The sequence below is a fragment of the Camelina sativa genome, chromosome 9, assembly GCF_030686135.1.
Source record: "Camelina sativa cultivar CO46 ecotype springtype chromosome 9, ASM3068613v1".
Classification (NCBI taxonomy): Eukaryota; Viridiplantae; Streptophyta; class Magnoliopsida; order Brassicales; family Brassicaceae; genus Camelina; species Camelina sativa.
Genome location: NC_141888.1, coordinates 35,133,437 through 35,158,490, shown reverse-complemented (window position 1 = coordinate 35,158,490; position 25,054 = coordinate 35,133,437). Strand labels below are relative to the sequence as shown.

At 35.2% G+C, this 25,054-nt stretch overlaps 5 protein-coding genes and 1 long non-coding RNA gene across 12 annotated transcripts; 4 read left to right on the top strand and 2 right to left on the bottom strand.

Annotated features, from left to right (window-relative positions):
• Positions 1-4,320: 4,320 nt before the first annotated feature.
• Positions 4,321-7,428, top strand: LOC104751175 (uncharacterized). Of its 4 annotated transcripts, none has more exons than XM_087467103.1 (6): positions 4,321-5,131; positions 5,765-5,949; positions 6,060-6,294; positions 6,407-6,492; positions 6,580-6,671; positions 6,759-7,428. In XM_087467103.1, the coding sequence occupies exons 1-6, from the start codon at positions 5,036-5,038 to the stop codon at positions 7,016-7,018; spliced, it is 954 nt and encodes a 317-aa protein (XP_087323229.1). In that variant the 5' UTR covers positions 4,321-5,035; the 3' UTR covers positions 7,019-7,428. The 4 variants fall into 4 exon arrangements, with proteins under 4 accessions (XP_087323229.1, XP_087323228.1, XP_087323231.1 ...); XM_087467102.1 differs by having other exon boundaries at positions 4,401-5,131; positions 6,753-7,428; XM_087467105.1 differs by lacking the exon at positions 4,321-5,131 and adding an exon at positions 5,458-5,621.
• A 1,584-nt stretch (positions 7,429-9,012) lies between these two features.
• Positions 9,013-12,800, top strand: LOC104712928 (uncharacterized). Its single transcript, XM_010429926.3, has 7 exons — positions 9,013-9,702; positions 9,951-10,189; positions 10,278-10,923; positions 11,014-11,377; positions 11,501-11,595; positions 11,766-11,960; positions 12,035-12,800. Exons 1-7 carry the CDS (start codon positions 9,496-9,498, stop codon positions 12,620-12,622), a joined length of 2,334 nt encoding a protein of 777 aa, XP_010428228.2. The 5' UTR covers positions 9,013-9,495; the 3' UTR covers positions 12,623-12,800.
• On the bottom strand, positions 12,793-14,250 carry LOC104712929 (aquaporin TIP3-1). Its single transcript, XM_010429927.3, has 3 exons — positions 13,794-14,250; positions 13,440-13,705; positions 12,793-13,328 (listed from the first exon to the last, which is right to left on the bottom strand). The coding sequence occupies exons 1-3, from the start codon at positions 13,933-13,935 to the stop codon at positions 12,939-12,941; spliced, it is 798 nt and encodes a 265-aa protein (XP_010428229.2). The 5' UTR covers positions 13,936-14,250; the 3' UTR covers positions 12,793-12,938.
• Positions 14,251-14,478: 228 nt separating this feature from the next.
• Positions 14,479-18,325, bottom strand: LOC104712927 (eukaryotic translation initiation factor 2A). 2 transcript variants are annotated; one of them, XM_010429924.3, is made up of 14 exons: positions 18,148-18,273; positions 17,861-17,908; positions 17,427-17,781; positions 17,119-17,305; positions 16,685-16,919; positions 16,540-16,608; positions 16,266-16,367; positions 16,119-16,159; positions 15,874-16,007; positions 15,579-15,642; positions 15,400-15,496; positions 15,193-15,299; positions 14,958-14,980; positions 14,479-14,869 (listed from the first exon to the last, which is right to left on the bottom strand). In XM_010429924.3, exons 2-14 carry the CDS (start codon positions 17,889-17,891, stop codon positions 14,779-14,781), a joined length of 1,536 nt encoding a protein of 511 aa, XP_010428226.2. In that variant the 5' UTR covers positions 17,892-17,908; positions 18,148-18,273; the 3' UTR covers positions 14,479-14,778. The 2 variants fall into 2 exon arrangements, with proteins under 2 accessions (XP_010428226.2, XP_087320760.1); XM_087464634.1 differs by lacking the exon at positions 14,958-14,980 and having other exon boundaries at positions 14,479-14,891; positions 18,148-18,325.
• LOC104712926 (anaphase-promoting complex subunit 13) lies at positions 18,298-19,640 on the top strand. The gene is made up of 4 exons (XR_015565914.1): positions 18,298-18,428; positions 18,869-18,980; positions 19,085-19,138; positions 19,442-19,640. It is a non-coding gene; the product is annotated as an anaphase-promoting complex subunit 13 (long non-coding RNA).
• A 20-nt stretch (positions 19,641-19,660) lies between these two features.
• On the top strand, positions 19,661-22,904 carry LOC104712925 (protein SEEDLING PLASTID DEVELOPMENT 1). Of its 3 annotated transcripts, none has more exons than XM_010429922.2 (9): positions 19,661-20,199; positions 20,293-20,507; positions 20,584-20,734; positions 20,817-21,008; positions 21,372-21,534; positions 21,676-21,908; positions 22,003-22,179; positions 22,263-22,385; positions 22,466-22,904. In XM_010429922.2, exons 2-9 carry the CDS (start codon positions 20,500-20,502, stop codon positions 22,781-22,783), a joined length of 1,365 nt encoding a protein of 454 aa, XP_010428224.1. In that variant the 5' UTR covers positions 19,661-20,199; positions 20,293-20,499; the 3' UTR covers positions 22,784-22,904. The 3 variants fall into 3 exon arrangements, 2 of the variants coding, with proteins under 2 accessions (XP_010428224.1, XP_010428223.2); XR_015565912.1 differs by having other exon boundaries at positions 19,727-20,195; positions 21,190-21,534; positions 22,466-22,597; XM_010429921.3 differs by having other exon boundaries at positions 19,731-20,195.
• Positions 22,905-25,054: the final 2,150 nt, after the last annotated feature.

Below are 25,054 nucleotides of genomic sequence, written 5' to 3'. Positions count from 1 at the left end.
TTTTGAACTGTTGATTTACTTTCTAAAAGCTTGCAATATTTGATTATTTTATTGAACTTAATAATTTTAAAAATAAATTAAAAGTATGTAACTTATACGGTTATACCCAAATTTTCAGTAGCATATTTAATATATCGAAATATATATTTATTTACTCAAAAAAAATTATTGATTGAAAAAAATTTAAGAATTATAAGTGAATTGTATATATATTTAAAACTATTATTATCTGAAACTTTACTAAACATAAATCCAAAAAGAATAATTCTAATTAATATAATTTTAACTAAATAGAATAAATTTTTGAAATTAAATTACTAAATAATACCAGATATTTTAATTATTACTTAAAGGCATATTTTATTTATTTATCTGAATTTTAATCTTTTAGTTATTGATTAATTCATCATTTTCTAAAAAAAAATATTAAAGTTTCAAATATCTAGTTTACGCAATGTTTTTAGAAATAATATTGTCTAATGAATTAATTTAGTTATATTATATTTATTTTTAATTTTTTAATTAATTTTTTATTAAGGAAAAAATAGTCATTTTGTGCAATATATAAAGTATACTTCAAAGAATTAAAAAAATTATTATACATTTCAAATTTCCTACTAAAATTAAGGTACGTACTAAAATAGACCAGAGCTTTTAGAGTTCACAACAAGAAAGCTCCAATATTTTAGAGCTCCAATAGATGCCCTTAATGTTCCGTTGTAGAAGATGACCAAGCTCGTTGATAAATTTGTAGTTTGTATCTTCCAAGAGCTCTCTTGTTGCATCGTCAATTGCATCAAAAAGCTGTATGCAGTCTTGGTGTAATTTCGGATGACGACTTAGTTGAACACCAATGTAGACTAAAGTGCCAAAGGCTGCAACGATTTCTTCGGATCCACGGTGTTCTGGCATTGCTACTATCTTCTTAGCTTCCTCTTCAAACTCTTATAGAAGCGAACCAGAAAGTTCCATTTCAAAGATGTTGACATGTCAAGGAAAATGTAGAAACCCAACAATGGCTTGCTGTTGGCCAGATCGCGAAGGCAATATGAAAGCTCTGGCCATGTCTGATCGTTTTCGTATGGTAATCTTGTCACGGAGTAGACAATCTTCCTTAAGAAACACATATCCGCTTCTCCTTCATTCTTGTCTATATTTGAGTGCTTTCTGAGGCTTGAGATCAGCAAGAGCATATGCAGAGAAGGGTTTATCTGAGAGGGAGAAGGACAGCAGTTGCAGTGCTTTATTCCTGAGATCCCTATCGGTAGAGATGTCAATTGGTCTCTAAAACCATGGGCTGTCCGGTCCAAATTAATTTGGACTGGTTATGGTTATTACCAAATTTAAAACGGTCAAATGGGCCTAAAACCAATTTAGCCCATTTATATATGGTTTAAACTAGTTTGGACGTGGGCTGTCCAATAATCCTAAAAAATTAGGGTTTTTACTATTTGGGGGATTTTTTTTTTTTTTTCGCCGCTTCTCTCTTTCTTCGTGTATTTATGAGTATTATAAGTGTATTATGAGTGTATTATGAGTGTATTATGAATTTATAAATCTTTAGCTTTATAATTATGAGTTTATAAACCTTTAGCTTTATAATTATGAGTTTATGAGATTATGAATTTTGCTTCAATCTGCAACCAATGGACAGACCAATTGGTCATGGTCCTATTTGGTTTGGACATATTTGGGTGTGGATGTATTTGGGTCTTGACACATAAATGACCATAAATTGTATGTGTCCAAATGGACATGCCCATGGACGGATCAATTTACAACCCTACCTATCGGTATTGTTGATTGAACTCAACTTACGCGAGAGATACAAAGAGAGAGAGAGAGGGGAAAAAGAGACGTTAGAGAGCCATACTTGGGCTAAAGATCAATTTCACTTACAGGCCCATTTATCATAATTGTGCGACTTCTTTTATTTATACAGCCATTTTTTATTTTTACCAATTTATAAATTAGTAATAACAAATGTAAAACCAAATCTACTCTACATTACAAAGATCTATACTTAATTTTCAATAGAATTCGAATTTTGTTTAGAGTTCCCAAATCTTATTTTGACACTACTTATCGGCTTATCGTCGCCGATCTTCTTGATTTGAGTTATAGTACTATAAATCACAATAAAAACAAAGCTAATTAATTAGCCCAAGCGAGATTATTGACTCTATACATTTCTTTAAGCTGTTGTAGTTGCATCCCTGAGATGAACAGCATATTCGTTGCATCACACGGTCCAACACATGTACAATAATCAATCATAACACACAACTACTTCACACTATCGTACAAAGATATAAATTTTGTGGATAATAATAACTCTCATAGCGTTGGCGACATAGCGACTCGGAGTAGTGTGATGTCTGAGGATGAGGAGGAAACGACAACATATAGGACACGTGACTTTTAGTTAAACAAAGTAACAAAAAAAAAGTAACAAACTATTCCCCCCACGTGTTAAACATACAATATATAATTCGAAATATTTTCTTATAACATTCGTTCAAATCTTTTTAACAAGAAAATGCTCTTTTCACAATATGTTGATATTAAAAAAAGGAAAATGGTGAGAGCTTTCTAGAATCCAACTTGTTCATTTAAAAAGAGACTATTTAGAGATTTTATTTCCATTACACTAATCTATAACAACACCACACAGGCACACATGAACTCCATTACTTAGTCGGTAGAACTTTTAAACTTTTAGCACAGTATCAGTACTTGCTAACCGCAATTGAGAAAAAATGCATAATAATAAAATAAATACTAAGATATTGTCATGAACATAAAAAAAAGTTATGGAGGAAAATTATAAATAATTGAATTAGAGAAAAAGAAGAAAAAAATAAGAATAATGGAAGCAAAACGCGAGAGACCGACGCAGTTTTGGCAGACACGCGTCGAGCAGGAAGCGAACTGATCCGACACCACACTCTTGTTCCAGTGTTCACATTCTTCACTCTTCTTATTATTTTTTCACTCAACATTTCTCTCCACACTCACCCTTTTATTTTAATAATAATGTTCTTTTACCTATGCCTTTCTATTTTTTTTTATTGTCGGTATTTTACTTGTGTATAATTAATTATCATTCTTCTTTCTTACTTCTAGTCAGCTAATTTAAGTTTTACATCGGTGATTGGACTCATATGCTCGAACTATTAAATAAAACAAAAACTGTAATTCTAAAAATCAACTTTTTTTTTTTTTATTAGAACGATAAAAAAAATAAACGATATTTATATGAGAACGAAAATCTTAATAATTTTTTGTTTTTTTTCTAAAAATCAACAACTAGCTTATGGTAAAAATTTTTGACTGGTGAAAATTTAATTTATTGATTTTACCATGAACTTAATCATAATATTTACAAATTTTCACAATTATTTTTTTTCTTCTCTTAATCGTAAACGATTTAGAAATAATAATAATTATCTCGTTTCACATATATGTTTTAGAAATTAGGATAAAATGAAACATTTTCTTTACTGGAAAATATGATCACTATTTAAATTATTATTTATCCACACTGCCAAAAAATTGGAGTATTATTTTTACTTGAGCTACAGAAACTATATATTTTATTTTACTATAAAAATACCTTTTTTTGTTAAGAAAATAGAAATATATTTACATATAAAGAGCATGTAATGTAACAACTCTCATAAAAAAAATTTATGTAAACAAACCAGTAATCAGCATTGATAAACTCTTTCCCTTTGTTAGATTTCTGGCTTTACAATTTCTTAACCCAAAACATTGATAGTATGTGAACCCATTGATATTTTCATCGTCAATAACTAAAAAAAACTTACGAGAAAACAAAACAAAAAAACTCATTACTGTCATTTTCAGAAAGCTTTATCACTCACTCACCAGTCATCAAGCAATAAAAAAGGATTAATTTAGTTGTTATGTAATAGTATATGTCAAGCGTCCTCGTGTTCTCCAAAATTACAATTAATCCATATTTAGCTAATTACCTTTAAAAAAGAAATATATACTGCCATAAGGTCATCATGAGCATATTCGATGTATAAACAAAAGAAACTATTACCAATTTCATTTTATACTTGCAATGTGACTAGATTTGTGTTGTAGTAATGACGTAATTATGTCTACATTTTCTAAAAAAATTTTGGTTATTGTTTTGGCTATCTATAATATATACAAATATATGAGTATTAATTATTGTATAATAATAACGCAATCCTCCTTTTTTAAATTTAGCTAGATACGAGTTGTTTTTTCTTTATTATATCTATTTATTTATTTGTTAGAAACAGAAAGAAAGAAAAAAAAATCAGACAAAAGTCTTCAGTTTCATACCTTGAGGGGTTTGGTTTTTTTTTTTTTAAATAAATAAAAAAAATTGGGAATTAATTAGCTAATAAATAAATAAAAGAAAAGGATCAGAGTGAGAGAGAGAGAGAGAGAGAGAAAGAAGCGTTTCGTCCTCTTTCGTTTCCCTTCTTCTTCCATTAATACAAAGCAAATCCTACTTCACAAAGCTTTTATTCATCTCTACTTCAGTTTCTCTTGTCCTCAACTTTTTTCATCTGATAATTAAAAACCGCTAAAACAAACCCAGTTTCTGATTCTCATTTTCATCTTTATAATCGAATCAAAAAGTTTCGATTTTTTTTCTTTTTTTCTAAAAGAACCCAGAAGAAGAAGAAGCTCTGTTCTTGTTCTTTAGTGTGTTATCTTTTTTGGGGGGAGGGGTTATTTAGGGGGTGAGAATCTGAGTGTTGGGATTTACAGAAAAGGTTAAAAGGAAAGAGAGTTATATTGGGAATTATAAAGCTACCATATTGGGATTTGTCGTGTTTCTTTTTTTTTTTTTTTTTTAATTTTAATTATAAATGAGAGAAGACCAGAAATTATTAAATTTCCAAACTCTGTGTTCCCTTTCGTGGACTAGGATTTGTTTATAAAAGAGATCTCTCTAATTTCAGAGAGATTGACTAGACCAAGAAGACCAAGAACAAGAACCAGAAGAAGAAGAGTGTAGATAAGAATGTGGTGGTGGTGTTCTTCAACTAAAGGTCGTTCGAATCTTGAGAGGTTTCTTTTAGGAATCACTCCTAAGCCTCCTTCCTTCTCTCTTCCTCAGGTAAATTAAGCTAATCCTCGATTTAAGGGATAATTTGAGTCTTACGTCTCAACTAATCATTTTTTTTTAATTAATTAATTAATCGGTTGTTTCCCCTCCCCATCTCTCAAATCTCGTATTCTAATCAACAGATTTTGTCCAAAAGGTCTTTTTTTTTTTTTTTTTTTAATCACGGGATGATGTGTGTGTATCAGGGCAACCTAATAAACTAGTAAATATTTTTTTCATGATTTTGGGTGTGATGAGATTTGGCAAATAGAGACAATAATTGCATGGTCCATCAAGTTTATATCTATGAAAATCAAATCTATCCCTTTAAAATGGTTGTGTCACATCCATTTTATGGATTCTGTATCACCCACGTGGAATAAACGTGCGACTTCATATTTTTATTATTATTATATTCGGATAATCACACAATACCTATACTGAGTTTTGCTTGAATCATCTTCTTGTCCTCTGGATCTGTTGTCTCTGTATCAAGGTTTATGTATGTGTTTATGGATTAATCTGGACTGCTTGAATTTGATCTGAACAAGTTAAATCATATAGTGATTTTGCATTTTTTTTGAGGTTTGAGTGTCGGTTGCAGAGCTGTTTTGAGTGATCTTTTTTTTTGAAAATTCTTGGCAGGAACATGGAAAGGATGAGGTTGAGTATTTCAGACTTGGTGATCTTTGGGACTGTTACGATGAGCTGAGTGCATATGGCTTTGGATCGCAGGTCGAGTTAAACAATGGTGACACTGTTATGCAGTACTATGTCCCGTATCTATCAGCCATCCAAATCCACACTAACAAACCCGGCTTGATTTCCAGGTTTAAGTTTTGTTGTGATGAGCATTGTCTTGTCTTGTCTTGTTTAATAATGGGAGTTTCAGGATAGGTCTATAGGTGTTTAATTTGTTGGAGTTTTGGTGTTGCTGCAGGAACCAGAGTGAGGTGGTTGAATCTGAGAGTAGCGAGTGTTGGAGCGATAGTGAGAGTGAAAAGTTGCTGTCAAGGTCAATGAGCAATGATTCGAGCAAAACATGGGATGCTGTCTCTGAAGATTCGGTTTCTGATCCGGATGCTACAATCCTGCTGAAAGATAGACTTGGTTACCTTGACTTTAAGCACATCGAAAGAGATCCTCCCTACAAGCGGGTTCCCTTAACCGACAAGGTTCTCTCTTCTCTCTCCCTTCATTTCTTTAGTTACTCTCTCCTTTTTCCTTTTTTATGTAATGAGCTTTGGTTTTTGATACAGAAGTGTACTGTTCTTGATTCTCTTTCAGATAATTGAACTGGCGGAGAAGTATCCTGGACTCATTACCTTAAGGAGTGTCGATATGTCTCCTGCAAGTTGGATGGCTGTTGCGTGGTAAGTCGTTTGTTGTTTAAGTCAACACACAACCCTTCCTGTTTTGTACTTCCAGTGGGTGACTTGAGTGATGATTTGATGAATTAGGTACCCTATATATCACATCCCAGCATGCAAGACTGAGAAAGATTTGACGACAGGCTTCCTAACTTATCACACTCTTTCTTCGACTTTTCAAGGTACGTATGATCAGTGACGTATGAACAAACACCACTTCTTGTTTTTGTTTGTTATTGTTTTGTTAACGGCTTGAACAAAAGATGCAGATAATGTGGTGGAAGGAGATCAAAGCAACAACAAAGACCAGGAAGAAACAGAAGAGTGTGATGAAGAATCTGTTGTCAACAAGAGAATCCCATTGCCTCCATTTGCTTTAGCTAGTTACAAAATGCAAGGTGATCTTTGGAGTAAGACAGGATTTGACCAAGACCGGTTGAATTATCTTCAAAAGGCTGCAGATTCATGGCTCAAACAGCTCAATGTTGAGCACCATGACTATAACTTTTTCATAAACTCGAGCTTCTAAAGGTCTTCTTAGCTCGTATGTTTATCGTTTCTCCCAAAAAAAGAAAAAAAAAACAACCGTAACCTCTGAACATTTCTTTCTTGTTTCAAGCTCCTATCCTCTCTCTCCTTCTCTGTGTTTCTTCTGTTCCTTTTTGTTTTTTCTTTTGTCTGGCCCGTTGTGTTGTTTTAGGTAGCAACCGCCATCGCGGAGCTTTTCCTCCTGTTGCAAGCCAATCATGGAAGTATCTAAGAAAGAAAACAGAGTTTTTTTTTTTTCCTTTTTACTTTTGTTTTTGGGTTTTTACAGTGATGAGAAAACAAGAAAAGTTGGTTTTCTTGGGTGAGACGATGTAAATGGTTTTGTGAACAGAGTATTTTGTTTTGTACTTTTCTGTCTAAAAATATAAAAATATTTTTTTTTTTTTTGTATGTCGGTAAGAGCAGACTTGATTTGATGTATGTCTTGTTGTTTTTTTTTCTTTTTCTTTTAAATTTAGTGTTGAATGTGATATGATGACGATATTTTTTGTCTTTAGTCTTTACCATAGACAGTTACATTTTTTTACTTGACAAATTTCTGACTCATTCTGCAACGTATTTTAGAAACGGAAGTCCAAACTTCAAAGAATTTGAAACCGTAACAGTCAAACTTTCTAGTTCAACAACTCTTGTTTGCTACATCAGTTAATATAATACTTTACTCTTAAAAAATACAGGTTAACAACAAGTATTTATTTCCTTTTTTAATTGTTCTATTAACTTTTTTACTGATTTCTTATTCAACTGTGTAACTATCGTTCTGATAACAAAAAAAAGAAAAAACTATCTACCAAAAATTACAAAAATATGGGTGTAAAATTTAACAAGAAATTTAACATGTAAATAGTCGAATAATTAAGTGATTTGAAGTATTAAGTGATTTTTTTTTTAATTTTAATTGATTTGAAGTATTAAGTGATTTTTTTTTTAATTTTAATTGATTTGAAGTATGCTCTAAATTTTTTCGGATATTTCTAACGAATTCTCAATTTTTTTTCAATCCGATCTAATATTGTATATTTTTGGTTGACATCTTAGTTATATAAACAATTCAATAATTGTTAGATTGGAAACGGTTATTGAGCTATTATATCAACCGGAAACGGACAATATTAAATCATATATGATTATCTACATGCTAAATTCTTAAAAGTCGATGGTAATTATATAACGACAACAATCACCATCGACCTTTTTGTTTAGTTTTATTGTCGTTGTCTCATTTATAATATTTAAATATTTCAAGCTCTAAAATTTAACATGTAGACAATCAAATAATTAAAGTATAAAACAGAAAGTGATTTTAGTATAAAATTAAGGAAAAAGATGATATGTTTACTCCATATATATGTAACAAAGTGGTTATTTTTGGTTTTACTTTAACGTTTTTTTAGAAAAGCTTGTCTGTTTTCGGTTGGTATATTATTCATATAGACAGTTCAATAACCACTTCCGATAACAATCAAAACCGATATTTTATACTAATTGGTTGTCGTTTTCTCACAAATTATTTTAAAGCAACCGAGCTCTAAATTTTACAACTTACAATCAAATAATTTATGGTAATTATGTATGAAACAAAAGTATTTTAATTCAATTAAAAAGTCCAGATGTCTCATTAAAATAACAAAATCATCTTATTTTGAATTGAATGATACACCTAAAAATTTATCTGTTTTTAATTTATTTATTTTTTAAATCTGAAAATATATACATTTAATTTTAAAATAACATTTGAATATTTTGATATAACCAACACATCTAATCCTATAACACTGGCAGTAAAACCTCTAAAATCCTCATTTATTTAAATGAATTTGTGTAGATTTTCATGTATATACAATAGGTAAAAAAATAAAAAATCATATCCAATTAAAATAAATTAACATAAATTCAATCTTTAAAAAATCAATACTAAAATCAAATCACCTAAACAGAATATCCTATTTATTATCCATAAGATACTAAAAATTTGTGATTTTTTTTGTTTTCAACCACTACATTTATGGTTGCTTTCAATTGTTTGTTTGTTTTTGGGTCAAAATGTTCTCAACATTTTCTTCTCCTGTCATATAAGTTTGAAGATATTAAGATTCGCTTTTTGTTAACTCTCTCTTTTGATAATCTTTTTTTTTTTTTTTTTTTTTTTTTAATTTGGTTCAAAACAAAAAAAAAATTCCTTTTTGGGAAAATTATTATATGGTTGGAAAAATTTCGAATTGATTTTGAAGAGATTAAACCAAAATTAATCATCCCTCTTTCTCTCTCTATTCTTTCCTTCTTCTTCTTCTTCTTCTTCTTCTTCTTCTTCTCCACCATCATTCAAAGTGTGACAATGAACTAAACAACAACGTTACGCGTCTTCTTCTCTTTTTGATTCTTTCACAAGAAATCTATTTGCCCTCCATCGAGACACTAACTGGTCGAAATCAAAGAAACTTGAAGCATCTCCGGAGAATGGTTTCGTTTGCGGGTTTCGCGTTCGTGTTCGGGTTTTTACTTGGAATTCTCGCGATCGTTGCGGCGGAAGTTATAGGGTTTCTGTTTGTTCTGAAACGGTTGAATCGGAAGAGTAATAAACGACATGAATCGAATTCGGCTTCTGATCCAACTTCCAAGAACTTTGATCCTCGCCGGTCCATTGATTTCAGTCTCAGCAAACAGGTGACTAGAACCCTCTTCAGTTCTAAAGTTTTGTGCTTTCCGCAATTGATCATTGGGATTCGAAACCCTAATTTAGTTTGATAACTAAAGATTGAGTATCCCTAATTTTGAAGTTTTTAATTGAGAGAAAATGTGAGTTTCGGATTTAGTGGGGAATTACAATCTTGTGGTTTGGTTTGGTGGCTATTTTTAGATCTCTGTGATGAAAGATGTTTAATTTTCATTGACTGTGTATGCCTATATCTTAGGGAGTGATCTGGATTATGGAAATGGATGAGAATGTAAAGGATTGGATGAAGAAGGAGAAGTTACCAAAGGAGCAAAAGAAGAAGAGAGTTGATCTCATGGAGGTACATCCAATTAGGAGATTTGCTCGTATCAAAGACCATAAGCTCATCTTGTCAGATTCAGATGGCACTCAGACTTGTATTACTTTGAAAGGTTGCTTTGTTAACGCTGTTTCAGGCTCTGGACCTACTAGGAAATGGTAAGATTGTCAAAAAAAAAAGTTTATTTTTTTCGAATCCATTTTCGAAATTGTCCTTAAGTTTCCTTTTGTTTTGTGTTTTTGTTAGGGCTAAAAGATTTCCTATACAAGTAGAAAGCAAAAGTTCGGTTTTGTACAAGGGAAACCGAGTGTTTTACATTTTCTTAGAGACTTCTTGGGAGAAGGAGTCATGGTGTAAGGCTCTTCGTCTTGCTGCTTGCGAGAATCAGGAAAGGTTCATTTGGTCCACCAAACTGAAAGACGATTTCCGATACTATTTGGCTTCCCTTAATGCTGCTTATCCTTCTTTTATGAAACCATCAGCTGGTTTTAGTTTTGAGTCATTGGACAAAGGGATTAAAGTGGATGGTCCTTCATCAAAGGTTCGTTTGTTCTGGAAGAAATTTTCTAAAAAGTGCTCACCTAAAGTGAATATGCCCCCGTCGGGTCGTGAAGACAAGAAGACTTCAACCCGCGCATACCAAGATTCACAATCTACCGGTAGCTCTGGAAAGAGCACCCCAGCAAGAAAGATGCAAGATAACATCCCTGAGGAAACCGATGTCCAAGTTGTCTCACGTTCTTGGAGCCATAGCAGTCATGGATCGGATGTAGATTTAGAAGACAAGTCTTTTGATGAAGGAACATTGGCATTGAACGTACTCATTTCCCGGCTGTTCTTTGATGTCAAACAGAACACAGTTTTGAAGACTTTAGTCCGCGAACGAATCCAGGTGTGTTCCATGAATATGAAAGCTTTCACTAAATCTGGATTTTGGTTGCGTTTATTTTTTTTTCTAACTTTTATTTGTTTGGTTAAACAGCGGGTAATGTCCAACATGAGAATTCCCAGCTACATTGGTGAATTAATCTGCTGTGATGTAGACATTGGAAACCTCCCACCTTATATACACGGTACAAGAATTCTTCCAATGGAGATGAATGGTGTGTGGGCGTTCGAACTAGATATTGAATACACTGGCGGTGCGGGGCTTGAAGTTGAAACTCGGGTTGATGCCCGAGAGGAAGAACTGCAGAAAGGCATAGCTGAGGGAAAATTGCAGCCAAATTCTGCTGGGGATGTTTCACCTGGTCTCCTTGAAGGTCTTGCAGATTTTGAAAAGCAATTACTCCCCGAAGGAATTGTTGATGCACAAGATGTGAGAAATGGTGGGAATGATAAAGCTGGTTAGTACAACATTTTCTGATTGGCTTATGTATTCATCTAATCATTTTGCTTGTGATCTGGCATAATGCTTAGAAGCCATTAGACCAAGGACAATAAAGTAGATTGATTTTTTATTTGTGCAGATGAATATAAGGGTTTAAAAGGTACAAAAACAGCTCCGAACAATGGATCCAAGTGGAAGTCTATTCTGAAGAATATCGCTGAACAAGTTTCCCAGGTTGATCTTCGTTTTACTGTTATGTTTAGAAGATAGTTTCGTTGCTTGTTGCGCTCAAACTTCACGACCACGGATTGTGGTGTGATTAATAGGACCGAAAGCAGAATTAGGACCACCTTTTTCTTACCTCTTGTAGTAACTTAAGACTATTTCCATTTGTAAAACTGCAGGTCCCTATTACTTTGTCTATAGAGGTGTCTTCGCTTCGAGGGACACTCTGCGTACACATGAAGCCGCCTCCATCTGATCAACTGTGGTTTGGCTTCACAAACATGCCCGATATTGAATTCAACCTTGCCTCTGCTGTTGGTGAACACAAAATCACAAACAGCCATGTTGCTATGTTCTTGGTCAACCGGTTCAAGGTAAAGCTGTTGCGTCTTTTTTTGTTTTAGTGAAAGAATTTGAACTAACCATAAGATATAAACAAATTCTGCAGACGGCAATACGAGAGGTCATGGTGCTCCCCAATTGTGAAAGCGTAACCATTCCTTGGATGACAGCTGAAAAAGATGATTGGATCGAACGCAATATTGCTCCGTTCATGTGGCTGAATCAAGACTCGACCAGTGATCACGAAGCTGCAGAAGCGAAATCTAAAGTTGACAAGCCACCGACTCCTGAACAAGTACAGAAAACTGCCAACGTTGTTCCCCAGAAGCCTAGAATGGAAGAAGTACCTGTGTCTGCACCATCAGCTGATTCCACAGCTCTGACAATAGAGAGTCAGAAGTCCTTGGACGAACTCCAGACTCCGTTGCTCGAAAGCAGCGAAAAGCAGGATACGGTAGCACGAGGAGGCAATGGCAGTGCCGGAGACATTCTGCCGCGCAGTATCCAATCACCGTCGATGTCGTCTACAATGTCGAGCGAGGAGGATGATTCAAATTCAAAGGGAAAGAAAATGGGGGTAGCAAAGGCGAGGATGTTCGACTTCAGAAAGAAAGTGGGAGAGAAGTTCGAAGAGAAGAAACGTCACGTGGAGGAAAGAAGTAGACAGATTGTTGAAAAGATGAGAGGACCTTGACACAGATTGTTCAAAACAGAGAAGAAGGAAGCTTTTTTTTGTTTGCTCTTTTTCTTTTTTCAGGTTTCAGACCAAAAAAAATCTGATAGACAGAAGAAGAAAGTCAATAGATTAGATTATATAGGATATTGGTACTTGTAATTCATATGTTTGGTAAAAAGATCTGAGTATTGCGAAATCATCATTCTTTATTCTTATTATTACAACAAACAAAGAGCAGCATAAAAACAAAGTATCTATGCAAAGTGATTTCATACACACAAAGAAAGCTTGACCAAAGACCAAACAAAAGCAGTGACATGAGAAAAAGTTCCATCTAGTAATCTTCAGGAGCCAAGGGCTGGTGTGTGTGGTGGGTAGGTGGTTCGGTGGGTATGACCATGTACTCATATATAAGAGCGGCTAAGGCACCACCGATGAATGGTCCGACCCAATAGATCCAGTGGTCATGCCACCTCCATCCCACCAATGCTGGACCAAAGGCTCTAGCTGGATTCATCGATGCACCAGAGAATGGTCCACCCACTAAGATGTTTGCTCCAACAATGAGTCCGATTGCCAACGGCGCTATGATCCCGAGGCTTCCACGTTTTGGATCAATCAAAGTCGAATACACGACGTAGACTAAGCCAAATGTCAAAATGATCTCTAGAACAAGTCCATTAACCACTCCAACACCTGATGCTACACGGAAACCAACTGGTCTCTGCATGAACACAAACTCTATGTGAGTCCTTATTCGTTGAAATTAACTTTTAACCTAAAGCCAACGCCAAAATACTAGCTCACATATATTTGAATGTTATTTAGTGTTTACCAGGCCGTTTGTAGCGAGTCTTAACAAGAGACAAGCGAGGATGGCTCCAAGAAGCTGAGCGATCCAGTAGTAGATGGCACGAATCGCTGAAATTCTCCCTCCAATAAGAGCACCAAAAGTGACTGCCGGGTTTACGTGTCCACCAGAGACATTGATCGCTGCTGAAACCGCAGCGAACAGAGCAAACGCATGAGCCAACGCCACTAAAACCAATCCTCCTGGCGTGTTGGTTCCCGCATGAGCAGCGTGGTTCCAATACAACTTATCTAAGAAAAAATAAAGACACAACTCATATAAGTCACAATACATATGAAACGACTCAAAATACAGAGTCAGAACGGTGCATGCACGAACCGAGAGAGAGAATAGAGCCTTCAGCTGCAAAGACGAAGACAAAAGTGGAGAGAAACTCAGCTAAAGTGGCTCGAATAGAGTCAGGGTGTGTAGCCTCGTCGGCTCTACCGAAACCATACGCTCTACGAGCTGATGTTGCCATTATCGTCTAAATTAAACACTCGAAATTAAACAATAAAGTGTGAAGAAGAAAGAGAGAGACAGAGAGAGTTTAAAAGAAGCCAAAAGAAGTAAAGTCGAAGTAAAAAGGGACAGATGTGAGACTTGAGTGTCTTAAGCTGGACACGTAGCTTGAAATTGCATGCAATTACTTAACCATCTAACGACAATGTTTTTGTTAAGAGTTCGTGTTCTTGCTGCTTTCTTATCTTCTCCTGGTAAGGTTTTGGACGAACCTTGAGGTTCCGGATATATAATACATGTCGTCATGTACGTGTTAAGTTATGTGTATGTGTTCGGTTTGACTATACATGCATGTGTGCCAAGTAGATAAACAAGTACGAATCTTCTAGAGTTGGGAAAATAGTGAAGCTATGCGGGTTTACAGTAGATTAATCAGTTTTAACATCACGAAAAATGAAATTGTGATAATCGTTTGCTAAACGTGCAACACAGTATTCTGCTTTTTTTGGTTATAACTTATAACTTATAACACAACACTTTATAACAAATAAAACTCACTAAGTTACAAAATGAATGTCAACTAAAACATTCATTTTCCTCCTTTATAATGAAACATTGTTAATTTTTGTTTTGAAGCAGAGACGCTTAGTTTTCACCTCACAAAATATAGGATTTTTCTTCTTTAATCTTTAGGCTTCTTCTGATTTTGGCGGGTTAACAACTGATAAGAAAAATGTAAAAAGGAAAAACAGAGGTTCACATAACGTTTTCTGACTGATCTATAGAATCTTTATTACCATCCGAGAATCCCAAAACTGTAATCTCCATTCAAGTTTCATATCAAAGAGTGGGACTTATTCAGTCATGCGTTGTTAGCTCCAGAAGCAGCAGCCTCGGCCGCTTTCTTCTTCTCCCTCTTCTTCTTGTTTCTAAGAGCGTTCTTGCTCATCTCTCTGCATTAACACACCATAGCATCTATCAATATATGCATGACGGCTTCTCAGATTATGTATGTATGTATTCTAAGATAAAGAGACTTACCCTGCTGTGTTTACTCCAAGCAACTGCAATTGCAAATAATGAAACTATCAGAGACATATTTGATATGTGACGCCAAAAGTTCAATTAAAAAAGGTAGTAACAGTGAATATCCCATTGGTGTTTCGGTTGTGGACAGGCGTATTCTGATTCAAGTATGAATCAGAATCATGACTGTGTGTGGTTAATAATAAGTAATTTGATATCACTTGAGATTATAGAAAAGTTGTCGAGTTACCTCGGCTTGAATAGCAGCTGCGTGCTTAGCATGAGGAGGTTGATATGCAGCCGGCTTTTTTGCAATAGTGTTGGGAACAGTAGCTTTCTTCTGACCTGATCCTTGTCCTAAGATAGATCAGTCGAAATCGTTTAAGAACATGACAAGTTCACAAAACTTTCTTACAATCAGAGACAGGTTTAAGTGTTTAAACAAAGAGATGAGGACCTTGCGATTTTCCCTCGCCGAGTTTCAATGATTCAACTGACTTGATAAGTTCGCTGATCTCACCGAACCTGTCCGGAGACTCTGGTTTCCATTCAGCCTGTAGGTAAATAACCATAGCACTCCAGTAAGACAATTGGTAATTAATGTATTTTTTTTTCAAAGCTGTTGAAGAGACATACCTGATACAGCTTCTCAAACGCCTTTTTGAAATAACGCTTTCCATCGTAGTTGAAGATTTTCATCCTTCAGTCAAGACAGCGACGATATAGAACATAAGTTTAAACTAAGGAGAAAAATACAAAAATTCCATCTCTGACAAAGTAAATATAACAGTGGCTGGTTCATACATTCATAGATTAAGATATGCGGGCATGAAAACAAACAATTGATGCACAGTATTCATTTCACCACTCGTTCTGTTCGGAAAAGAAACCAAACTCAATGACAATAATGTGGCAAGAAGTATTAACATACCCATTGTCAATTTGACGTCTTGGTGCTGTTGAGGCAGTCAAGAAATAATGCCCATCCGGAGACCATTCATGTGTTACAGACCACTCGGCTTTATTACTTCCAAGCTGCTTCTTGTTGACAACATCCCAGAATGCCTGAAATATAACACCATTTATAGAAAATTGTTTAATAAGGAAAATGAGAACTGCTGACTAATTGTCACCCCAAAAGTGAAAATATGAAGAAGACAAGGAATCGTTATTTACCATATCACCAGGCAAGTTACCGAATCCAGCCACACATAAAACTGTGGAACATCGATTGGAAGTTGTTGCAAAAACATGTATACATAAGTTCTCTGTTTAAAAAGACACAAAAACAAGAGACAAAGAAAAGAGGGAAGAGAATCATACCTCTCCCTTTTGGGTTCCATCGGAGAGTGTTATAAGGACCTTCGCCAAGTTCCATCAAGGGTTTGCAATTCTTGTCAAAGATTGTCACACAAGCAGGCATAACTGAAGTCACAGTTAAAGGAAAAACAATGTTCGAAGAAAGCCATGCCCAAAAGAGCGTATAGATGCAAAGCAAAGAACAAAAGGAGATTAACATGTCAACTGTCAACTGATAAACATTATTTTTAAATGAACTCTTATAAATAACTCGTTATAGCTGATGGAAAAAGGATACAGCCATATACAACTGCAAACTCTGTACCAGAAAAAGACCACTGAACATCATGAACTGGTCCTTCTTTACCTGTTAAAGCACCAAAGATTCAGTATTCAGTACCACCAGCAATCACAACAGCAGATATATTAAGCTTAGGACTTACGTAATGGAACGAGGCCCTCATGTGTGCCATCTATTGTTAGGTAGTGTAGCTTTGTTTCCCCATAATAACTTTGGTTGGTCTTGTCAACATCTGATTGTACAACCACTAAGAGTCCAGTGGAACCGTGGTTCCAACTAAACTGCACAGAAGAACATCGGAAAAAGCTACGTCGAGCACTTGGCTGACTCTGCAAATCTTTCCCACATCCAAATATCTGGACACTGCCTGGACTCCCCTATACATGTAAGAATTAACATGTCAGAATTGCTTGTCCACAGGGGAAACAATTATACACATGTTGCTCTGCAACTTTCAGAATGGAAAAAAGACAACCTTTCGAATGAAAAGACAATAACAGACTTAGCATATAAAAGGAAATATGTTTCTTTTAATATTTAAAAGCAAACTGCGTTAGCCCAAGCAATGAAAAGCACCTTTGATTCTGGAACAAACACAGCAACATGGGAAGCTGGCGTTTTAGAAAGCTCAAATGCAGCAACCCCAGGAACTCTGATCCGGGATGTTATTCCTTTCGAGAAATCTTTCGGGTCAAAGAACTGAACCTCATTTGTAGCTAACCGGCACGCGGAAGATTCATCAGGACAGAAGCGAATTGATGGCCTACATAGCAACACAAAAACACCCCGTATCATTCATAAAAGCAGTATAATAAGCACAAAAGACTATTATCTATATCCACGCATATTATAAGCTGGCAATTTAGTACTGAGACTTTGCTTACCATGTGGTTTTAGTAATGGATTTTTGGTAATGACTATGTGCCAGATCTCCAGTCTCAGTATTCCAAACAGAGACGTTCTTCTCCTGAGGAGTAGTGGGTTTTTGAAAAGTCTGAAGATAAGTCCCGCATGGAGATAGCTCAGCAGCCGTAACATTAGCTATAGTGAACGACCGCACTTCTGTCAAGCTGGAGGAATTATAGATACTGATGATCCCATCTGATTTCATTGCCATAAGCTTGGATCCATCAACACTGAACTTGGTGTTGGAGCATGAAACTCGTTCAAGCTTGAGAGTTGGCTGATTATTAGTGAATGGAGGACCATTCCACACAGAGAAACCTTCAGCTTCTCTAACTGCGAGAAAAAAAAAGTGACTTCAGAGACATTTAAACATAACACCAAGAATATAAATTAGAGTATCAAAGATTCATACCTAATATCTCCAAGGACGGTGAAGAACTCATTGCTCCCTTTGAGAAACCTGATTTAATGCATTTGAAAAGAAACAAATCACCAGAATTGGTACACTGTGTTAGAAGAGTATCCCAAATTTCACAAATTTGAAGTCAACATAAAGTTCTCAAATTTCTAATTCACAAGAATCACGAAGGAAGAAACGAAAATCGCAAGATTACTTTACTGGGTCGAAGAAACACATTAAAGTAACCAACTTTATTATAAAACTTCTCAAAGTGAACAAGTAGAAGAAGAAGGAAGTACCTGAATGAAGCAAGCAATCGGCGAGGAGGGGTAGTCGTCGATCGCTGTTTATGGCCGGGGGCTTTAGCTCTGAACCGTATAAAAGAGAAGAGATTACCCTAACTTGAAATTTTCATCAGCTTTTTCGAAAACCTCTCATTTAACTGGAGGGTTCACTGTTATTTACTACTATATTTTACGACCCAAAAAGAAAAAAAAAAAACTTTTTTTGTAAAAATAAAAAGGTTGTAGTTTTTGTCTGTGGAGTACGGGTGCATCGTCTCTACCAACCAGGTGTCCAGGTGAATCTCTTACTAAGTTCGATCCAAGTTAGGTTTTTTTCTTCGAGAATCGTGTTGTTTATTAAGAATTGGGTTTCACTTTCGGTCTGTGATTTCATATACGGTCTCGTTCCTAGATTGTTTACCAACTGCTCGACGATATTACTCAAATAGAACCCTAATTTTTGTCTATCTCCGACGAAACTCTCTGTAGATTGTTTCAATTCTTCATATATATATATATATATATATATATATATATATAGGTTATTGATCAGTGTTCTCTCTTCTAGATACTGTCACTTTCCCAAATTCTAAATTTTGGTTATCAGAATCAGAAGTCCCAGTTCTGTTCAATTAATTTGCTATGTACAAGTACAAAGGCAAATCAATTGACTTTGTACTTCAATAATACTACTTTCTTGTAGTAGATATGTTGCTTACTGAATGATTTTATTTAGAAAATTTGAAGGATTCAAAGCTTTGGGTTTTTGAACATGGCGGAAGTAAGTCTTGGTATGCTGATAGACATTGTGGACGAGGAGTGGATGAGGGACACTTTACCTGATGATGGTAACTTATTTTTCCTTGCACGTTATACCTCAAGATCATTGTATTTTCCCCCCCCCCCCCAAAATCCAATTTCATCGATGATTGTTGTGGTGTTATTGTTGCAGATCTTCCATTGCCTCCAGTGCTTGCTGTTAGGACTGAAGATACTGAAGAAACCAGTATGTCTCTTTATTGTTCTGCTTTTGCTGTACTTTAGCTATTTGATTCTATATAGCTCTAATGTCTTTGAACACATAGTCGTCTCTTAAAACTGCTAGCTTTCACTACTGGTGATGCCTTATCTGATCCAAGATATTAAACCCCCCCATGTTAAGATCTCATAATGTCACTTTGTGTATGTTTCAAACACTGTAAAGCTAAATTGTCAGCTTTGTTTCAGAGAGTTTTTTGAGCTTTGTGATCATCTATATATACAGCTGCTTTGCGACTAATGTAAGCCATCGTAATTGCGATTGTTTCAGATCAGGAAACTCAGCAAGCAGATGCTGAAACATGGCGCGATCTCGCACTGGATACACAGTAACAGCCACTTAAAAGCACAATGAAAGCTTCTTAAGACTCCTTTTGTTTCTTGCTGTGTATGATCAAGAAGAACAGAACTTTTGTATGATGAAGACATAATTGCGTTATTGGAATAAATTTTTTTTTTTTTTTTGTCAACTAATTCAGAATTTTCGCTGACGTGTTTTGTGATGATTCGTCCACGTGGTAGGCGAACGGTTCATATTTAAATTTCTCGAAAAGAAAACAAAAAAAAAAAAAAAAGAAATCAGGTGAGTGAGGAATATGCTGAGCTTATCACTGAGCCGTAATCATGTTCCTCCATTAACGCACTTACGTCGTCATGAACGAAGAAGAATCCTCAATCTCCGATGTCGATCATCTCTTCTCTATCACCAACTCTTCCGCAATAAACTCCTTCTCCTCCCTTCGTCTTCTTCACCTGGAGTTGTTGCTATTTCAGCATCTTCGTCTCCAATCGCCGTTCCGGAATTAGAAGACGACGAGGACCACTTCGATGACGAGTTACGCCGTCTCTTGGCTCTGGTACCGGAGGAAATACGAAGGACACTTGAGGAGCACCCTGAGATTAGTGAACTCATTGAGATTGTGTTGGATTTAGGTCGTACACCTCTGGCGCGATTCCCTTCTGGAGATTTTGTTATCTCCGACGACTCTGTTACGTTTAAGGATTTGGAATTCGCTGTCTCTCAGGTTGGTGAGTCTCTTTTTTTTTTGTTGGTTCTTCTTCTCCGGTGAAACATCTATAGCTGCTTGCTTGCTAAGAGTCTAAGACCATGAATTTGGTCAGGTTGGTGAGTTCACTAATGATAATCGAGCTGGGATTAGCCGGACGTTGCATCGTATTAGTGCGATACGGAATCGGAAAGGAGAAATTATTGGATTAACTTGCCGTGTTGGTCGATCTGTTAGAGGAAGCGCAAATTTGCTGCGTGATCTTGTTCAAGATGGGAACTCATTGTTGCTTATTGGTCCACCAGGTGTTGGGAAAACTACAATGATTAGGTTTGTGTTAGTTTCTTCTACATTTGATCAGTTTGCTCATATAGTTCCATGGATTTGATATAGTCATTTTATTCAGGGAGGTAGCGAGAATGCTAGGAAATGACTATGAGAAGAGAGTAATGATTGTTGATACTTCTAATGAGATTGGTGGTGATGGTGATATACCTCATCCAGGGATTGGTAATGCTAGGCGGATGCAAGTCCCTAACTCTGACATACAACACAAGGTTGGTTTGTAGGATAGTTTGAGCGTTGTTTATTTTTAAATGAGGTATGGTTTATTATGTGTTTCAATTTGCTTACCTTCAGGTATTGATTGAAGCAGTAGAAAACCATATGCCTCAAGTGATTGTGATTGATGAGATTGGAACTAAACTTGAAGCGATAGCTGCAAGTACAATAGCAGAACGTGGAATCCAGTTAGTCGCCACTGCTCATGGAGCTACCATTGAGAATTTGATTAAGAATCCTTCATTGGACCTTCTGGTTGGAGGTGTACAGGTTAGACATGATATCTTTGCAGACCGTTCAAACCCAAAACAATATATTGTTTGACATATCATGAGAATCTCTTACCAATCGTCATTCTAGCATAAATCATTGCCATTTATGGCACTGTACTTCTTAAGAAACTAGTTTAAGGGGCTGATGTTGACCATTTCCCATGGATCTCTTATGTCAGCATAACAAGATTCGGGGCACAGGAAACATGTAGCAGATTATATTGAGTGATATCATGTTGTAGGAACTCGATGGACTATAATTCTGGATCAGTTCTTTTTCTGACAACTAGTGATACGGCATTCCAATTTTATATTCTCTAATAGTTATTCTTTCAGACATATTAATGGAGACCTTTGGCAGAGTGTGACTCTTGGAGATGAGGAAGCGACCAGAAGAGGTGGCCAGAAGACTGTCCTTGAAAGAAAAGGTCCTCCAACATTTAACTGTGGTGCAGAAATAGTTTCAAAGACTGAAGTTCGAGTTCATCGTAGACTTGAAGCAACTGTTGATGCTGTTCTCGCAGGTAGATCCTATCTTATTGAGTTGGAACTGTTGATAAATGCAAAGTACATATACATAAATGCAGCATCTATTTGGATACAACAACATTTTAAGATCTGGCTTGAGTTAATTTTCTTCTTTTGACTCATCTCCTGGCTAAAAGGTCGATTACCAAACGTTGAAATCCGAAAAGTAAAGTCTCATGGAGTGGAAGTGATTATGGAGAAGGAACCTTTCATCGACGAGACGACTGTGGATAATATACATGAAGAGGAAACATTAGATGTTTCGAAGCTCACCAATGAGGAAACGGTATCTGAAGTCCTTCCAACTAAGGAGATAACTGAAGCAGAATCGTCAGGGCAAGAGACACTGATGTATCTATATGTGTATGGGGTAAGATTAGAATGAATTTTGCAGATTCTCCAGTTTTAATACTCTTATGTATATCTGTTGATATCCATATACTAATACACAGATTCCAACTCAGATTGCAGAATCAACTGTTCTTCAGGCAATCAAACAACTAGAGATGGAAACTGCAGTAGAGTTAACTGACGACATTAGCGAAGCAGAAGCCATACTCGCATTACAAGCAAAGATCAGGAAGAATCCTCGGATTAAAGCATTAGCTACATCTCACGGTATACCTGTTTATGTAACAAAGGTAAAAGAAAAAACTAAGAATTTCTTATTCTTCCAGTTTTCTAGTTCCAGCCTCTTTACCAAAAGAAGCTTTTTGTCTTGCAGACTAACTCAGGTATTCAAGTGGCCAAGGCGATACGGGCATTACTAACTGATTACGAAGATGGTCTCGGAGAATTTGGATCAGAAGAACGTCTAAAACTATCTGAAAAAATGGACGCCTTAGAGGTAACTAAAGAGCTAGTCAAAATTTCTTTGATAGTAACCACATATTCAGGATTTCTTAACACAAAATCGTTTACATGCAGGAAGCGAGATTAGCGATAGAGCGGATAGTGATACCGAAAAAGGAAACAGCCGATTTACTACCGAGGCAACCTAAGATCGTGTCTCTTCAAGGAAAGCTAGTCAGGAAGTATAATTTACGATCAGAAAGAAAATGGAGAGAGGATGAGATGTATCTACGGATCATCCCTTATGGGACAGAAGAAGACAGAGACGACGGTGAAGATGAAGGAGAGGTTGAAGAAGAGAACGGAGAAGAGCTTGACGAGTTCGGTTGTAGCACTGGCGAGTCTAATGGTTCACCCTATGGCATTGACAGGTTACCTCTCTTGCCTGATTAGTTTTATTACTTTATATGTTCGTACAATATTAAAGATACATTTTTGTGAATGAAAATAGATATATTCTCAAACAAGTTTGATAATTGGTAACTATGATCAGAAACTCAAAGTAATGTCAAAACTTGATGTGTTTTTTTTCTTCTTTTCACTTTGAACGTCTACAGTCTACCTGTTAATTATCTGACTTCGACGAATGGTAGGAGTTGTCACTGATCGCAATTTTGAGTCCAACTAATATTGTTCTTTCTTTCTTGGAAAACTCACTTATATGTATAGCATAAATCAAATTGTTAATCTGACAAAGTGATATTTCAAGTTTCGAAAAGTATCATTTTCTTACAAAAATGGTTTGACTTTACAGCAAAGCAACACCTTGATTGATTTGTTCTTACCAATTCCTTTTTCAAGAAAAAGGTTTGTAATAAAGTTGTGACCTGAGTGACTCTATGCATATCAAACCGTCATGCATTAGAGATTTCTTTAACTTATCTTCTTTTCAGCTATCATGATCCATTTTAATCCTATGATTGTTATTTAACTCAAAAGATAATTGACATACAAGCATATACACTAGACAAAAGAATATAAATATAATTATTTTAGTTATATTTTCTAGCTAAATGGAATGAAAAAGTTGGATAAAATAAGTAAGAAGAGTTGAAGTGCGTTATGTAAGAAAGTGCCGTCCAGAGGAGTGAGGACCACTTAAGGGAGGTAGTAGTTAGTTTACGTCTAATACCATTCATAACACTTACTCATCGGAGAGGACCGACTATACTTTAGTACTTAGAGTCTTAGATAGTGCTATTTTTATTCAAGGGGTCTCATTTTGGATTTCAGTTGTTACTCATATCATATGTACCTTTTTGTGAAACGATAGTTTTCTAGCTAGAAAAGTTTTGTTTGAAGTGTCTAGGACTATCCAGTAGAATATACAATTACGAAAGGTGTAAATCGTTCAAAAATAGAGTGTGAAACTATACAGTTTTAGGAGGATCGTGGATATTACTAGACTACCACGTATTGGGTTGCATACAATCCAACAAATGTTTTGGTATTTTTGTAGGATTCTAAATATTTGTTCCTTTTACATGTGTTTGCCCGTTTGTTATGAGTTTATAACCCATAATTAATCATGTATAGATTGGTTATATGAGTTTTCTTTTTAGATTAGTGTTGAAATAAATAAATAAAGAATTGAGAAGTGTGTTAAGAAAATATTGTTTTAATACCATGGTGTTTCATGTGGTATTGGTCCAACTCGCAAAGTGTTTCTAAATTTATCAAATGAGGTATGGTTAAAATGTTCCACAAACGTATTAAAAAATGATTTTCTGGTCCACGAACGGACGATAAAGAAATGGATATGTTTATTTTATTGACAAACGAGCACATACCTCTGCATGTATTAAAAAATGATAAATATTCACTTGTCAACGGAAAAAAATTCATATTATAGCAAGAACAAAATAATTTACATACCTATCAGAAGTAGAAATACGTTAAAAAGGTTAAAATAGATAAACAAATAACGTTTAATTTCTATGTAATATAGTAGTTTGTATCAATACTTTATCAATGTGTTAAACAATGACATTATATATAGGTCCGTCAAGTTATGTAACGTATATTGCTTTCGGCCATGTAGCGGTTTAGGTAGAGAGAGTAGAGACGTGTTTTAAACAAAAACTGGGATGTTTAGATGATTGATATACGGTTATTGTCTTAGCATCAAATTGACGAAAAGAGTTAGACTACCATCAATTTATCTTTGCAATACATGTTTCCATAACCTATTTTGTAATTTGGTAAACAATATATGAATACATAGAGTATATATCAGAGAATCTTGAGTATCTAAATAAACCAGTACTATACAAATCGTATCTCCATCGTAAAATCTAAGATTCTTGTAATCCAATCTAAGCATATTTAAAACAATCTAAAAAATTAGGTATTTCGTCTGTCTATTCTTGTCTCTTCAATAGATTTTTTTTCTTTTTTCTCTTGATAAATAAATTTAATAGTTGGGTTGAAGTTAGTGTTTTGATCACTTTTTCTTCGAGCTTCCAATTGGTATTTCACTTAGTCTATAAAACTAAAGCGCCACATTTGTATCCAAGACAAAATCCAAAAAATTCTGCACAAAAAAAAGACAAAATCCAAAATCGTTTCCGTTAATAAACCTTTTTAATATCATAAAGAGTCTTCAACTTGTTATTAACAGAAATAAAATAGAGTGATAGACTTTGTCCTAGTCTCTATAATTAA